Here is a 14,861-nt window from a genome sequence, read left to right on the forward strand (position 1 = left end):
GAGTGTATTGTGATCACACTACTAATATATAAAACATGTAATGCTTATATACTTAGAAGCATTCTAAATTTATTTTAAATGCAATTTGATCACAAAATAGTACACTTAAGATATACTAATCAAGCATGTTTATATGACATAAAAAGTCATATACTTAAGCTAAACAAATTATAACTTTAGTTGTTCCAAAAAAGTATGATAGTACATTTGGTACACTTTAAATTGTCATTTTCTACAATTTAATTACTATTAAAATTTCGATTAAAATACACTTAAAAATAGTTGTTCCAAAATAACATACTACAAGTATACTGATGATTAGTCTGGCTTCAAGTATGCTCAAGTTTAACATGCTTAGTATATTTATTTTTCTCCTGGCCTATTTATAAATTTGGCTGATGATCTCCGTTTAGTTAGTTAGTTAGTTAGTTAGTTAGTTAGTTAGTTAGTTAGTTAGTTAGTTAGTTAGTTAGTAAGACTGCATTTATATAGCATTTTTCAAGATTTTGGCCACAAAGTGCTTTACAGAAAAATCAAAAGCAAAATTAGAACATAATCAAATCAAATGAGAATTAATAGGGCCTCTGCATGATCCAGTTTCCCAGTTCTAGGGGATGTGAATTTATTTATTTATTTGCTTGATTATTACACAAACAGCAGAGGGCAGTAGAATGCAGCAGTTGACTGAGCACCCCGGAACAAAAGTAACGAAGAAGAGACCAGTGGGCTCTGTCCAGTCAGTGTTTGTGAGTTGATTATGACCATTTTTCTTCCCCGTATCACTTAATTTACATATTGTTGCGCCCCTTTTGCTCCCAGACACACCTCTGTCACATTTCAACACTTAAAGTTTGTTTTTGTTTTTTTGTCTTCTTTGTACGGGCAGTCGCTAGACATTCCTGCAGTATTTGGTTCCCAGAAAGCAAGAGTGACGGAATTTGACGAGACACCAGGTGTTTCCTGCTCCCTGTTGTTAGCTGAAGCTTATGGGAGGTTTTGTCTTCTGGAAACCAACTTTATGCCCTCGCTGGTAAGTGTCTGAATTTATTTGAATTCTAGATAATATTCTTTTAAACGGTGTCGTTAGCATGAGCTAACTAACAGTGAGGATGTTAGCTGAGGTCCAGTCCTGTGAGTTGCTGTTTTATAGTTCTATCCCGTATTCAAAATAAAAAGAGAGTTTAGTATCCGCGTTGGCTGCCCGCGTGGACAGGGAGGCTCCCACACTGTTAGTTTGCCGTGAGGGCAGGTCGCTTTGTTAGGCTGGGGCAGACTGCCTCTACTGTACAGCCTCACTGAAGCAGAAGATTACAGCTGAGCTTCGGTCTTCCTCTGTCACAGAGAACTGCCTCTCCTGTCATTTCCCAGTCTGTTACAGTGATTCTGAAGTCAGTGGACTCTCTGGGATGATTACTATAGTTTTTATTTGGCTACTGTAACAAAGTTTCAGTTGTCTGATGCCCAACATGTACAGTGTCATGTGCATGTTAGGGAAATGTTTAATGTTTACCCATTAAACATTTTCACCAAATTTTGTTGATCATGATGGATTTATAAAAGCAACAAAAGTGGTTAAACATTCAAAGGGGTGAATACATTTTATTGGCACTGAGTGAAACATGGTGGTGGCTGCATAGTGTTGCCGGGAGCCTTCTTTTGGGGACCAGGAGTCTGTTCCAAAGTTAAAAAGGCATATGAAAATTGTCGTGATTATTGTGTGCCAATTGATCACATTTATCAATATTATCATGGCTTTGTTAAATATATACAAAAAGTGTTGTTTGAGGATGAAGGTCATTCATTAATGGGGAAGCCAGCAGCAAAATATGCTTATCAGCATTTACAGTCGTCTGTTATTATTGTTGTGGTTGTTAATTATAATAGTAGTAGTAATACTAGTATGATTTTAATTGTAATTTCATTCTTAAAACAGTATTACTAATCCTAGGATATTTTACCTTTGTAATCATTACCATCATTGTAATCATTGCTCATCCATAGCTGGAAGAAGATAGAAATCCTGTTGGAGGCTTAAAGAGGCTGGAGAGACATTAGTGACATGCTGTACTTGCCCTGCTGTTCCCTCTCCAGCCTTTGGACTCGGGACCTGTAGCTTCCCCTGGGTGTTCTTCCATACAGATAAACACATTTATCCACCATCGCTAAAATCACATACTCCAGACAGAAGTCATTGAACCGAGAACAGGAGCTGAGATGAGTCAGTGGTTCAGACACTCATCAGGGAAAAGCCCTCAATTAAGACCAGAATTGCATGATGTTGGTTGACAAATAATTCCAGAGATGATGTGACATCATTTGGAAGAAATGCACATTTTCTCACACTTCTCTTCTGCGTTGACATTCCGATGTCTCCAATACTCTGCAACTTTTAGCATCTGAAGTGCTGTCATCTGGGTCAGATGGAAATATTTACTGAGCCAAAATATCTATTGGCATGCAAAGTGCCCATTCCTAACACTTCCAGTATAATAGCCAACAAATATGGTATTCCAAATATTTTTTGCAGTGTCAACATTATTCTGATATATTTCTTCAAACTGAGACACCCCTAGTACCTCCTGTCTCCTTCACTGTGAACGTCGTTGTGAAATCTTAAAAGTTGTTCATCAAATCTTAAGTTTTTCTGATCAAATCAACATATTAAGTTAACATGTTAGTTTTTTTTTCTCAATTGATGTCACGTCATTGCTTTTTTTCTACTGAATACACTGTGATCACTATCAAATCAACTTACACTGATATTGCTAAACATTTTAATTTATATATTGATTAACTTGCTTCATGACTGACTTTTTTTCTGATCTTAGAAACGTCTTCCTGTACTTACCAAGATAAGTACCATTCACAGTCTCCATTGTTGGCTTTGGTGAGCCTGCTTCGTGGTACATCTGCTGCTAACATCATATAGAACTGTTAGCAGATATTGGTTCAGTACTCCCAGACGTTATTAGAAACTAGGTCACTTGAAAACAGACTTTGTGTTTTGTAAACGATTCGTAAAAATAACACAAGTTGCTTCCTTGGCTGCACAATGTATAGCAAACATATCTTTATTACAACATCAGTGTGCACAGTATAGTGTTGGCTAATTTATTGCAAGTGCTATGAATTCACCCTTTTATCTCATAACAGTTTAATATTCATCCTGTTGGATGGATTCTTCTTGGAGTCGATGCTCATACCTGATGCAGACGTTGGTGACCGAGATGCTAAAGATCACAGCAGCACCGGGGAAACAGATCTTTTATATATTTACAACACTAGGTTTGGATTTGGCTATCAATTAGTATTTAGTGCCAAAGGTGATTATTAACAAAATTAGTCATTTACATAAAAATTACTAAGTCAGGAGGACCACCTGATTATCAGGACACAATAGCCAAAATAGATGGCTAAATTGGCCATCTATTTTGGCCAAAAATAGATGGCCAACCAGTCAACTCCCCTGACCCCAAACAGTTGTTCTCACAGAAAACCCCACACACAGACATCGAATGATAAAAATCATCATACGGTGACATCACACCTCACACTGACTGGGTTCTTCGTTGAAGCTATTAAAGTGGGCGGTCCATAAGTTAGCAGTCTATATAAATTACAAAATCTAACAAAACAACAGCTTTTAACTTGAGAAAGAGAGATGAGATGCTAACGTCACTTTGAAGCTATTCTAGTCAAGTTAATGAACATCTTTTATGTGTGTGTCTGTCTGGGCTCACTCCTCTAGCCGACCATGAACCTTTGTTCCTTGATGCTCCAGCTCAGGCCATGGGTGGGTGTTCACTTCCTTTGCATCCTGCTGCTCCTCTCCAACATCTGCCTCACAGCGCTAGTTGCGTCTGAGTCAGGTAAGCATCATCAAGTCCAGTTCAATGCAGCAGACTCCAACTGCACCACAGGATGCAGGAGCTGTCAGGTGAGCTGCTGGTATTCCCTCCTAGCAGATTGTATACAGTCTTTTTCTTTGTTTCCAAGGTAATAAAATGACGAGCAAGAATGGAACAGCTGAAGGCTTCCCAAACTCCAGTGTTGCAGTGGATACTGTGGAAAAGGGCAAAACAAATAATACATTGACTAAAATCCTCTTCAATGAAACAACCGTAGACCAATCTCAGCAGTTGTCATCCATCTCTTCACCCACGACTGCTATACATGCTCAGTCTGTAGGTAATGGTTTAGCTAAGAACCCCCTTCCATCATCACCTGCAGAGCCTGTTGGGACTTCTCAGACTGTTTTACAATCGACTAAAACAACTTCTGAAGCCCCAACGACACCTCTGTCCACCAAAACACTAGCAAAAAAAGTACTATCTACGACAACACCTATGTCCACCAAACCACCGTCTGCAACTCAAACTTCAACTCTACCACCCACCAAAACGTCGTTTGCAACTCAAACTTCAACTCTACCACCCACCAAAACGTCGTCTGCAACTCCTACGTTAACATCTCTGCCTACCAAGGCACCTACAACATCAAAAACAGTTGAAAACCCTCCAAATACGAATGCTATGATCACCATTTTGCCCACAGGCAAGAAAAGTTCATCATCACCCTCTGTGGTACCCACACAGAAGTTAACTACCAGGAAATCAACTCTTTCACCCACATCTTTAAGCACAGAAGCCACAGCCATGCCTCCTAGCAGAACCACTACTTCTGGCGGCCGCAGTAAGTCCGCTGCTTCTGCAACAAGGGTTCCGGTGGTGGAAGTGGCTGGAGCAGCTCTGACCCAGCAGCTGGTGGACACAGCTTCTTTACTAGCTGTCCTGTTGTTTGGCCTGCTCTTCTTCCTGGTCACGGTGGCGGTGTTTGTCACGCAGGCATATGAGAGCTACAGGAGGAAGGATTACACCCAAGTCGACTACCTGATCAATGGCATGTACAGCGACTCTGGAGTGTGATGCAGGAAGACACGTGGTTCTGGACCTTGATCTTGCACAATATGACCACAGTGGCTGCTGTTTGTTGAAGAAGTTGGAATAAAGTAGCAAATGGAACAGATGGGAAAACAACCTGGACTATTTTATTCTTTTCTTCATGTTTTCCTTTGGCTTGTGTAGCGTTTTGTTTCTAACACTCGAGCCTGAACTTTGAGGATGAAGAGCAGCCTTAATGAGTTCATGTGTAGATCAGCTGTCAGTGCTGAAGGCACACGATATTCATCCTGTCCACATCACATTTCTGTTGATCAGTATGATCATTTTGACCATAATATTTCTAATACCTTTTCAGACTGAACTGAAATATGTGGGGAAAAAACTATCAGCTCTTTCCAGCATGGCAGCCAATTGTTAAATGCTGTCTTGAATGAATTTTCTAACATTTCATAAACCATCATTTCTTTTCAAACTGAAAATTGACTTGAATGTGTCTATAAATATAACATCTGAAATGCTCCTGCTTTAATACTGATAACAGTTTCTCTTTAAAAACACCTAAATCTAGTAGCATTTATTTTTTATAGGATTCTGTTGAGAGGTTATAAGTAGTAATATCCTATCTTCAGGAGAAAACTTGGTGTCCTTTTAGTACAGATATCATTTTTTTCCCAGAGGCTGAAGCTAACAGCTAATCTAAAACCAAAGCATTCCTACAGTATCAAACAATCTCCATTTTAAAGAAATTTAGACCAATTCATTAGATTTATTTTTTTATGAACCATCATACAACTTTCCCATTTTTAATAAATGATTATAAAAGTGGAAGCATGTGGTCAGTTGTAATGAAGACTGATATTTATAACATCAGTCTGTATTATCATATTGTCATTATACAATATTTACCTGAATTTGAAAGTGTTTAGATTTCTTAATTGTATTAAAGTGACTGGCTGGATATACTAACATGGTCCATTTTGTTGTATTTGATGTGGCATGACCACAAAGAGCTCTGGACAGTTTTCCCCTTTGGCATTTTGTACAACTTTGGTTGTTTTCAGTCGGGCTATTTTTGTTAGGAAACTAACTTTAATTACTAATTACAAATGACAAATTTTACTCTAGCAGTAGATTATCTGCTATAAACTGCTGTTAGGAAACTTACCCTCCAGTTAGTACCAAGTATTGACAGAAGGTCAGCTGAAGGGAGCCACATGGAACGCCATGATGCATTTTGCATGCATGCAGCTGCCAGCAGGCTACGGGGCGAACTGAGCCGGAGCTTCTCACCACCATAACTGATCATGTTGACAAGCAGAAGATCAAACATTCACTCTGTAAAAGTCTGGAGGTGTTTGAGTGCAGGACAGTTTTAATAACTCATAACCTCTCAGCAGAATAACTCTTCAAAAAGTTTCATTGTAAATCAGAATCTCTTCTCAGAACAAGTTGATACATCAAGAAGATCACTATATCACGAACTATGAACAAATCATATAATACTACAGATGTTTTATGGGTTGGTTCACATAGTTTTCCACACATTATATTCTGATAGAAAGGGAAGCAGGGCTGGTACGACATTGAAAGCTTCTGTTCATGTATTCTACATGATGAAGCTCAGTGTCCATACCAGGACTCGGACAAATCATTCCTTCCATACCCCTTACATTTTCAGTTTGGTTTTCTACACTCTTTTTCACACATATTAATTTAGTCATTTCTTGTGTGCATGTTGCCTGTAGCAGAGGTGGCTTGTTGATCTGACTAACTGCACTGAAGAGGTTCAGCATCACAGATTGAAACAAACATTTTCAGTTCCAGCCCGCTGACCCACTGACTCAGAGTTCCAGCAAGGCGCTCACTGGGAAGAATGCAACTGTTATCAAAGGACACAGTTTGTTTTGTTTTAAATCTAGATCTGCATGAAATGACTGAATGTGTGAGAACCATCTGTATGGTTTGAGGCCCAGAGTACGTCCCAGGTAGAAGCCTGGAGCTGTTTGGACCTGGCAGATGAAGTTTGGGGGAGCAGACCAGTGGAGGCGTTAAAGTCACTCCTACAACCTTTTCTCAGCCAGCGGATCATAGTTTCGTCTGCTGGCCTCATGTAATTTTTACATTTCAGCTTGTCTTAAAGTCTCCTTAAGTCTTACTTGACCTGTTAGATGATTACATATCTCATTCTGGTTTAATTGTCTATGAAAGCACAGGAGTTTTTTTGAAACAAAGCTCCAAAATGTTTGTTAAATTTTGTAAAATTCCATTAAACTTAATTGAAGTAGATGATGCGTTCCTTCACAACTGTGTTTATTTTGAGTTTGACTTCACTGGAAGCTTTTGAATGTACTTAATCTTCATTCTTCCATATGATACGTGTTAATGACCTCATTCTGTTCCTTACTACGGTTCAGATTTACATGGTCTTGGAGGTACCTAATTGTAATTAGTGTGTGTGTGTGTTTAGAGGTCCATGGTTGTAAAGATTTTGAAAACACCTTATCATTTTTGGAAATTGTTGTTTTTTGTTCCTTTTTATTTTCTCTTTAACTGAGTGTGCTTCCAATAATGTTGACTTTTTTAATACATCTATTAGTTGTCTGGAGATATTGTTTTCTTATCAAGAATCCACAATGCAGCACTTTTGCATCTTCTTTTTCTGGTGCCAAATTCTGTTTGATATATTTTTTTCATGACCAAAAAAGGCAGTATGTATGGTTTAGAGTGATTTTTAGAAACGTTTGCCAAATAGTTGCTTAAAGCACATTGTTTTCTGATAAAGCCAAGGGAAATTTAAAGCCATAATGAGTTTGTGACCAATGTAACATTTGAGCGGTGCTCACAGCTCACACCCTGGAATGTTATTGGTGTGACAGAATATTTTTGTTGTGCATGTGAGATGCCTTTGAGTTGAATAATTTCCGGGTTTTTTGCACGAAAAACTGTTTTCTCAGTAAATTGTTCATGGAAGCAGAGAACCTCCATTAGCCATATTTAAGACTGAGTTATCTGTCGTGCCAGTCTGTGTTCAAGGTTTCAGATCAGTGTGTTTGTCATGTCAGTAGGATTGTAATAAAGTGATGTTTATGTTTCTGATGTCGGTTGGAAACAGTTGTGTGTTGGATTGATCTGTGTTTGCAAAAACTGATGTCGAGAAATGAGGAATGATGTCACCTGCTATGTGCCAAGCAAATATTGTACTGATGCACTTTTCAGATATATTTTTACTTTGTAGAAAATGAATAATAAAGAACTTAATAGAAATCTTTATGTTGTTTGACTAGGTCATTATTACTGATGAATGCCTGTCAGTCTAGATGGACGTCCATGTCCTGGTTGGTCAGCAGCTGCTCCATCCTGACATGACAGTGTTTTCTGTTGTGTGTTGTTGTAAACAAAGACCATGAATCTTAATGGCACTCACCTTAAGTAATGTTTTGGAAAAATATACTTCTAGGAATAGTTTTACTATTTTTTTTACTTTTACTTGAGAAATGTCATTTTAAAGCAACGCTACTCTTACTTGAGGATGATTTCTGGCTATTCTGTACAAGTTGAGTTACTTCACTGAGAGAAAACCAGGCATGGTTCAACCAAAACTGCACCAAACACAGTCATAAACACAATATTAATAATGTTAAAGTGAGACTTCTTGCTTGTATTAGGGCTTCATGGTTCTAATATTATTTTCCATCTGTTTTGTCATTTTGAACCCAAGTGAATATAGAGTCTAAACTGTTTTTTATTATAGTCTTTAAAATACCATGATTTGAATATAGTAATTTATAATTTTTTGTTTCTCTGATTACATATTTAAAAAAAAAAGAAATCTGACATTGTGATTAGTTACTCAGTACTGAATCAAAAGCCTGAATTACCTCCTCAGCATTCAGTCAAGTTCTCCAGACACACAAGAGTCAATATTTGACTCGTGTGTGTTTAAGCAGAGACATATGTGAAGGTTGCAGGACACCTGGGGCTGAAGACCCCTAGTCTGGTTTCTTTTTCTTTTCAGCCTAGGTAAAACACCTCTGACATTGTCTCTGGGTCAGGAGTGGTTTGACACGGGGAAAGCCATGTTTGTAGCCCATGTTTAGCATTTGTCTGTGTGGTGGCTCTTCTGGAATGAATTTAGCTTGACATCCTCTTAAGGTTAAGGGTCTTCCTGCTGATGGTGCATTGAACATAACTGAAAACTGATGAACAGTGGATAAGGGGCTAACACTTAAAGAGACACACATAGATAGATGGATAGTTAGTCAGTTAGATTATGTATTTTTTCTGAGGCATCCTTCCCATATGTCTTAGTTATCTAACATCTCAGGAACTTCTGTCTGCTTCATCTTGAGTCTCAGGACCAGTTACTAAAGCTATCCACTAAATTGGAGGTGGGAGAAATCTTAAGCTTTGTTGTCAACCAAGAATACCCCACCCACAACCCCTTTGAGCAACAGTCCTCAGTAAGAGACCTCTGACTGCTATACTTTCTGCCCTCTGCATCAACGTCCACAACTCTGAAAATTCTTTAATAATGAATACAATATTTCATTTCTTTTTGAGATGAGGTAGTTTTGAATTTAATGAATTACTTCCAAACTTGTCGAGACAAAAATTACATATACAGTATAACCTGTCTACATGATGTGCATTCAAAGATCTAAAAGAAAAACAACACATCATACTTCAATCTAAAGAAATGTAAGAACAGATAAGAATAAAGTCAGTAACATCTATTATTCAGAGAAGGTTACAACATCATTTTAAAGGCTTTTGAACTTTGGAAACCTATAGTGAGAACCATTATGCACAAATGGAGAAAACATGGAGCAAGAGTTGCCGGCCTCCCAGAGTTACAGAATGGACTCTAAGAGCAACTTGTCTTCTTAAAAATACTAAGAAAAGGAACTGACTCAACCTGTCCAAATTAAGCATTACATTTATTTGAATGACACTGAGGACACTAAGTATAGGTGTTCTACACTGACACCTATTATCCAGTTTGGTAAATTGTATTAACCAAACAGTAATCCAGTTTGTTTCTGTTTCTTAGTTTGATTATCATTTGATCCATCATCTAACATACTTATCCCTAGTGGGCTTGGGAGGAGTGCTGCTGCCTATCTCCAGCAATCAACAGGTGAGAGGCGGGGTCACCCTGGACCCTGGACAGGTCACTAGTTCATCAGAGACATATGATGAACATATGCATCATATCATAGGCATGACAGAATACATAAATTATGTAAATATAAGGCATTGATATTTGTAAAATCATGTTTAAGTACAAGGCTGTACTTAAGTTGATAAAATAAGAGCTGTTTGGGAGCCAAAAGAGCCAAACTTCCCCTTATTAGGAACAACTAGTTATGTGGATTAAGGGTAGTTGCGTTTTCATGTTGGGCTGTTTTTGTTTTTCACTTAGTAAATAAAAATCCTCATTTGAAAACAGCTTTTTGTTTTTATTCAGATGATCTTTGACACTAAAATTGCACTGTTTTTCTGACACATTCTGATGTCAGACAAAGAGATCAAAGCAAAGACATTTTTTCAATATTTATGAAGACACAAACTGGAATAAATATTCCACCTGTGAAATTTAAAATCTGGACTTTGAAATGTTCAAACTGAGTTCTTCTCAGAAATGATTCTCTGTGCGTGAAAACATCTGGAAGACCCACCTGTTCCTTGTTAATCATGGATGAAGGTATTTCTCCCACACAGCTATATTACTCCTGAGCCTGGACTTGGACAGACTGAGGAACGCAGACCAACGCAGAGACGGGTTTGATATTTGTAGAGATCAAAGCAAGGCCAGTGGCTGTGGCGACTGCTGAAAGAAAACATGTTTCATAGCAGCATTCCAGAAACAGGCTGAGGCTGGAAGGGTGGAAACTGGAGGAGTAGAATGGCTGCATCAGGCTTCTTCAGGTTAACTATACACCATCAGCTGCAGTACAAATCGTTGGATCCCTTCTAGGTCCTTAATGTTGATTTGATGCACTATTAACAAGTCGTTCCCCTGCCCCGTTGGTTCACTGCTAGCCCAGCTTCACTCTTAACCTATTCATGAACAATAGAACTGGTCAACATAGGACACTTTTCAGACAAGCCGATAAGTGAAATCTGAAATATTCTGGAGACTTTACTTAAACTGAAAAAATGCAGAACTGAGAAACAAAACCCAAACTAGTAATCTGGTAATCATGAAATTCTCCATATACTGCAGTATGTTCTCGTTTTGCACAGATTGTTTCATATGGGAATAATTTATCAAATAAAAACCACAGGACAAAAGCTTTTCTCGAGTTAAGTAAATTACACTCACAGCTAGTGTTGTAACAAAAACAATAATACCTGCTCTGTGTTGGATTGTGGTGAGGAACAGCTGCCTGGCTCTCTTCACGTACAGAGAGAATCAGAAGGGGAAAACATGTGCTTTGAGTTTACAGGGCCTTTAAAGTGGAGGCCAATTGGAGAAGAAAAGAAATGCCTTTAAAAAGGAGAAAAGAAATAACTGGCTTAGCTGTAGGTGTGTGTGAGGACAGAGATCTGTGATTTTAAAAGTTTGTTTTCATCAGAGGCAACACTACATGTCTATCTTAATCATAGAAGCACTATCCATAGTCTGTACCTGCTTATCCTCACAGAGTCATGGGGAGAGTTTGTCCCTTCTGTCTGTCTGGGACAAAAGGAGACACAATCATGCACATAAATTCATGCCCTGTAACAACTAGGCAGACTAATTAAACTCACAGTTATGTTTTTTGACTATGGGAGGAAACCGGGGAGAACCAAAGCACGCAAATGGAGAACATGCAAACTCCATGCAGAAAGATCAGGCCGGAATGCGGGACCTGCTGTGGAAAGGCAACAGTAATAGTAACTGCACTATTACAGTTAGTGTATGGGATTCCTGTTACCATACAGTAACAGGAATCCCATATTTGTTTAATGTGTGGTTGCCTGTGTGAAGTGTTCTCCACAGTAAAAAGTGGACGGACGGACGGACGGATGGACGGACGGACGGATGGATGGACGGATGGACGAATGGATGGACCCAGAGTTGTTGTTCCATATAATCACTTTCTTTCAAACTGCCATATTTTACACTCATGATTTTCTTTGCTGTTGGAATGGAAATTTTATTAGTATGTGATGCAGATGTGGTGTCAAGCAGCGGTCCAATGGATTTGGATGATAAGATGATAGATGAATAAACTGTTTTCTTCCTTCTCCAACATGGTTACATCTCCAGAAACAGACACACACATGCACACCCTCACATACAGACTCAAACACACCCCCGTCTCACCATACGTGTGTGGACTTGCATTGACTTTCATTATATTTCATACTATAGCCTAACCATTACCTTTTCCCTAAACCTAAAAACCTTGAGTATATACCTAACCTTAACCTAAACTCAATTCACACCTTCGTCCTAAACCTAACCCCCAACCTAAAAACTTTGCTTTTGCATTGTGTGGACATGTCAAAATGTCAATGTTGTTTTTTTTGTCAAGAGTAAGTCCACACAACGATAGGCAATGTTTTAACACACAAACACACAAACAGGGTGTTTTGTGCTATGTTCACTAGATAGTAAAATGAATAGATACACAATATTTACATTGCATGTTACTTGAAAGATATGCATTGCTTTGCCTTACTTGGAGAAGCTGTGGGATTTGGTAAATAATCAGCTCACTGACTCAGCTAACTATTGCTTGCAACAAAGTTGACAATAATGTATTCTTCACTGCTTTTTAGACATAATACACTTGGCCCTGTTCTATGTCGAGACCGGTCTGTTTTGTGCATAAACTCAATAAAGGAGTGTTTCTGTGTTTTTTGTGTGTGTTCTTTCCTGTCAAACCACCAATCAGTGATGAGAGAAAGCTGTTCATCCTGTTTAGTTCTTGCTTCTGGTTTCTTGGTGTGGCAAAGGAATATTCCTCTCCACTGTCACCCTATGCATTGTGAAGAGGAGGGATTACTGTGCATCAATGCAATAGATGCACAGTATCCTTAAATAACAATCTTCTTGATTGGATTTATGAACTGAATTTGACTGCATTGTATAATATCTGTTTTGAATCTGTCTATATGATTGAATTTATTTGATTTCTCAACAAAATTGTGTCTATTTTTTCTAGTGAAGTGCTTTGTGATTATGTTTTTGTGAGTTGAACTAAACTATAAGCTAAATACTTACTGGGTTCAAACTCTAAAACAGGAACTGCATGTGCCAAACTATATGTGCTACTGATTTGATGATTAGTAATGAATAGTAAGCCAGTGGTAATAATTAGTTATCAGATCCAATAATAACCCATATTATTGGATTATTATCATGGTTCATTTCTGCTACCTGTATCTTTGCTGGGATCATATATAACCAAATAAACATGGCCAAGACTTTCCTGGCTCCACCAATTCTTCTTTTTTTTTTTTAAAAAAAGGTTTTGTTGGCTCTAGCTGCCTTTATTCGACAGATGTCAGACTGGAAAGTGGTTGTGAGAGAGGAGATAGACAGGTGGTAAGGGTCATTGGGCCAGGACTCGAACTCATGATGGCTGCGTTGAGGACGGAGGTCTCCCTCCGTACATGGGCGAAGCGCCTTCCCCCTGCACCTGCTCCACCAAGTCTTTAATGATTAGCTCTACAAGTCAGAGAAATAACTCAATATTTTTCAACAATAGTTGTATGACTTTTCAACTATTTACTGAATTATTATATTTTAGTCTGCGTAACCCCAAGATCTTGTATTTGTCATTAAACCTTAGGTGCAGTGTAGTTTGTATTGTACACTGCAATGATGAAGTGTACAGTACAAACTCATTTTGGGACAGAGATACAGTTAATACAAGGAGTCAGTCACTGTCCAGCACTGGGTTCCACTCAGCACACCTCAAGGATGACATGGAGCAAAGCAAGGAATGGAGCGCACATTCTGCTTTCATCTATTCCTTGCTTTGTACCCTCGCTAAGGGGTATTAAGCTGTTGCTATTAGTTTTATCTTTGGGTGGCTGTTGCCAGCCTTACATGTTATGGTTATTATCATGATGCAGCAGTGTGCATAAGCAGAAAGAAGACAGAGTGGAAGGACACAGAATTAAGCATCCATAACAGTCAGACTCAGGCTAAACGTATTCAGTGATATGGTTATTTTATTGTTGAATAACTGGTAAACTCTGAAATAATTAAATTGCACAGTTTTAAGAATCCATGGCATTAAACAGAAGTGGGCCTCCAAATAAAATTTTGTCTTGGTTCGCAAACAATCTTGGGTTGACATAGCCCGTATTTCATCTAAAGTCAAAAAATTATTATTTTTCTAATATTAAAATCTGACTGAATTCTGAAAGCTATGCAGGGTTCATAACAGACACCAGTAACACGTAAGTGAAACTTGTAAAAAAAACCGTATCCGCCTCAAATAAGTGACGTAGTAAAAAGTGCCGCCCACAACGGCCTGCCTTCTTCTCCGTGCGCGAGCTCGACAGTCCAAAGTATAAAGAAGCGCGAGCGTTATTATCAGTGGAAAAAAAGTAGATTCTGTATGACCTGCCGCGCGCGGACAGAAGCAAGCTTCCTCCTAGCTATCTGTCGCTTGTGATACTGAACTACATGTCCATCAGGATAAACGGACCTCTTTCCAACTTCAGGAGTAACCATCTTAAAATGGAGTGGGAATTATGGATTTAAAGCAGAGAGGACTTGAAATGGGTGGTCTGCTGGCAGAGCTGCTGCTCTGGAATTGCCTGCTGATGGCGGTTGATGGTACGTAGAGTTTTTTTGTGCTGTTTTTGCTGTTCTGGGGTTGTAGATCTGAACTTTGTAAGGCGATATCTGTTCTTAGTTGGGCTGCAGTGCGCTCTGCACTCTTGCTGTGTCCCCTTAACTGGTACACGGCACCGTCCTCAGCCATACCTTGTAAGAAAGTTGAGGTTTTCGTG

General features: G+C 38.7%; 2 protein-coding genes across 2 annotated transcripts in view; both read left to right on the forward strand.

Annotated features, from left to right (window-relative positions):
• Nucleotides 1-671: 671 nt before the first annotated feature.
• Nucleotides 672-8,169, forward strand: c2h11orf24 (chromosome 2 C11orf24 homolog). The gene is made up of 4 exons (XM_028044408.1): nt 672-746; nt 887-1,030; nt 3,749-3,869; nt 3,997-8,169. The coding sequence occupies exons 1-4, from the start codon at nt 672-674 to the stop codon at nt 4,923-4,925; spliced, it is 1,269 nt and encodes a 422-aa protein (XP_027900209.1). The 3' UTR covers nt 4,926-8,169.
• A 6,211-nt stretch (nt 8,170-14,380) lies between these two features.
• lrp5 (low density lipoprotein receptor-related protein 5) overlaps nt 14,381-14,861 on the forward strand; it is a 43,963-nt gene continuing 43,482 nt past the window's right edge. The window contains exon 1 of the mRNA XM_028038205.1: nt 14,381-14,685. Coding sequence (XP_027894006.1) covers nt 14,601-14,685 — 85 coding nt within the window. The 5' untranslated portion in view covers nt 14,381-14,600. The remainder of the gene's footprint in view (nt 14,686-14,861) is intronic.

This window comes from Xiphophorus couchianus, chromosome 2 (assembly GCF_001444195.1).
Source record: "Xiphophorus couchianus chromosome 2, X_couchianus-1.0, whole genome shotgun sequence".
Taxonomy (NCBI): Eukaryota; Metazoa; Chordata; class Actinopteri; order Cyprinodontiformes; family Poeciliidae; genus Xiphophorus; species Xiphophorus couchianus.

Excerpts from the sequence above, each read along its gene's own strand:
- c2h11orf24 (XM_028044408.1), top strand. The coding sequence starts at position 672 with ATGCAGCAGTTGACTGAGCACCCCGGAACAAAAGTAACGAAGAAGAGA. Across the intron at positions 747-886 it reads GCTCTGTCCAGTCAGTGTTT|TCGCTAGACATTCCTGCAGT; the intron begins GTGAGTTGATTA and ends TTGTACGGGCAG. Across the intron at positions 3,870-3,996 it reads GCTAGTTGCGTCTGAGTCAG|GTAATAAAATGACGAGCAAG; the intron begins GTAAGCATCATC and ends TTTGTTTCCAAG.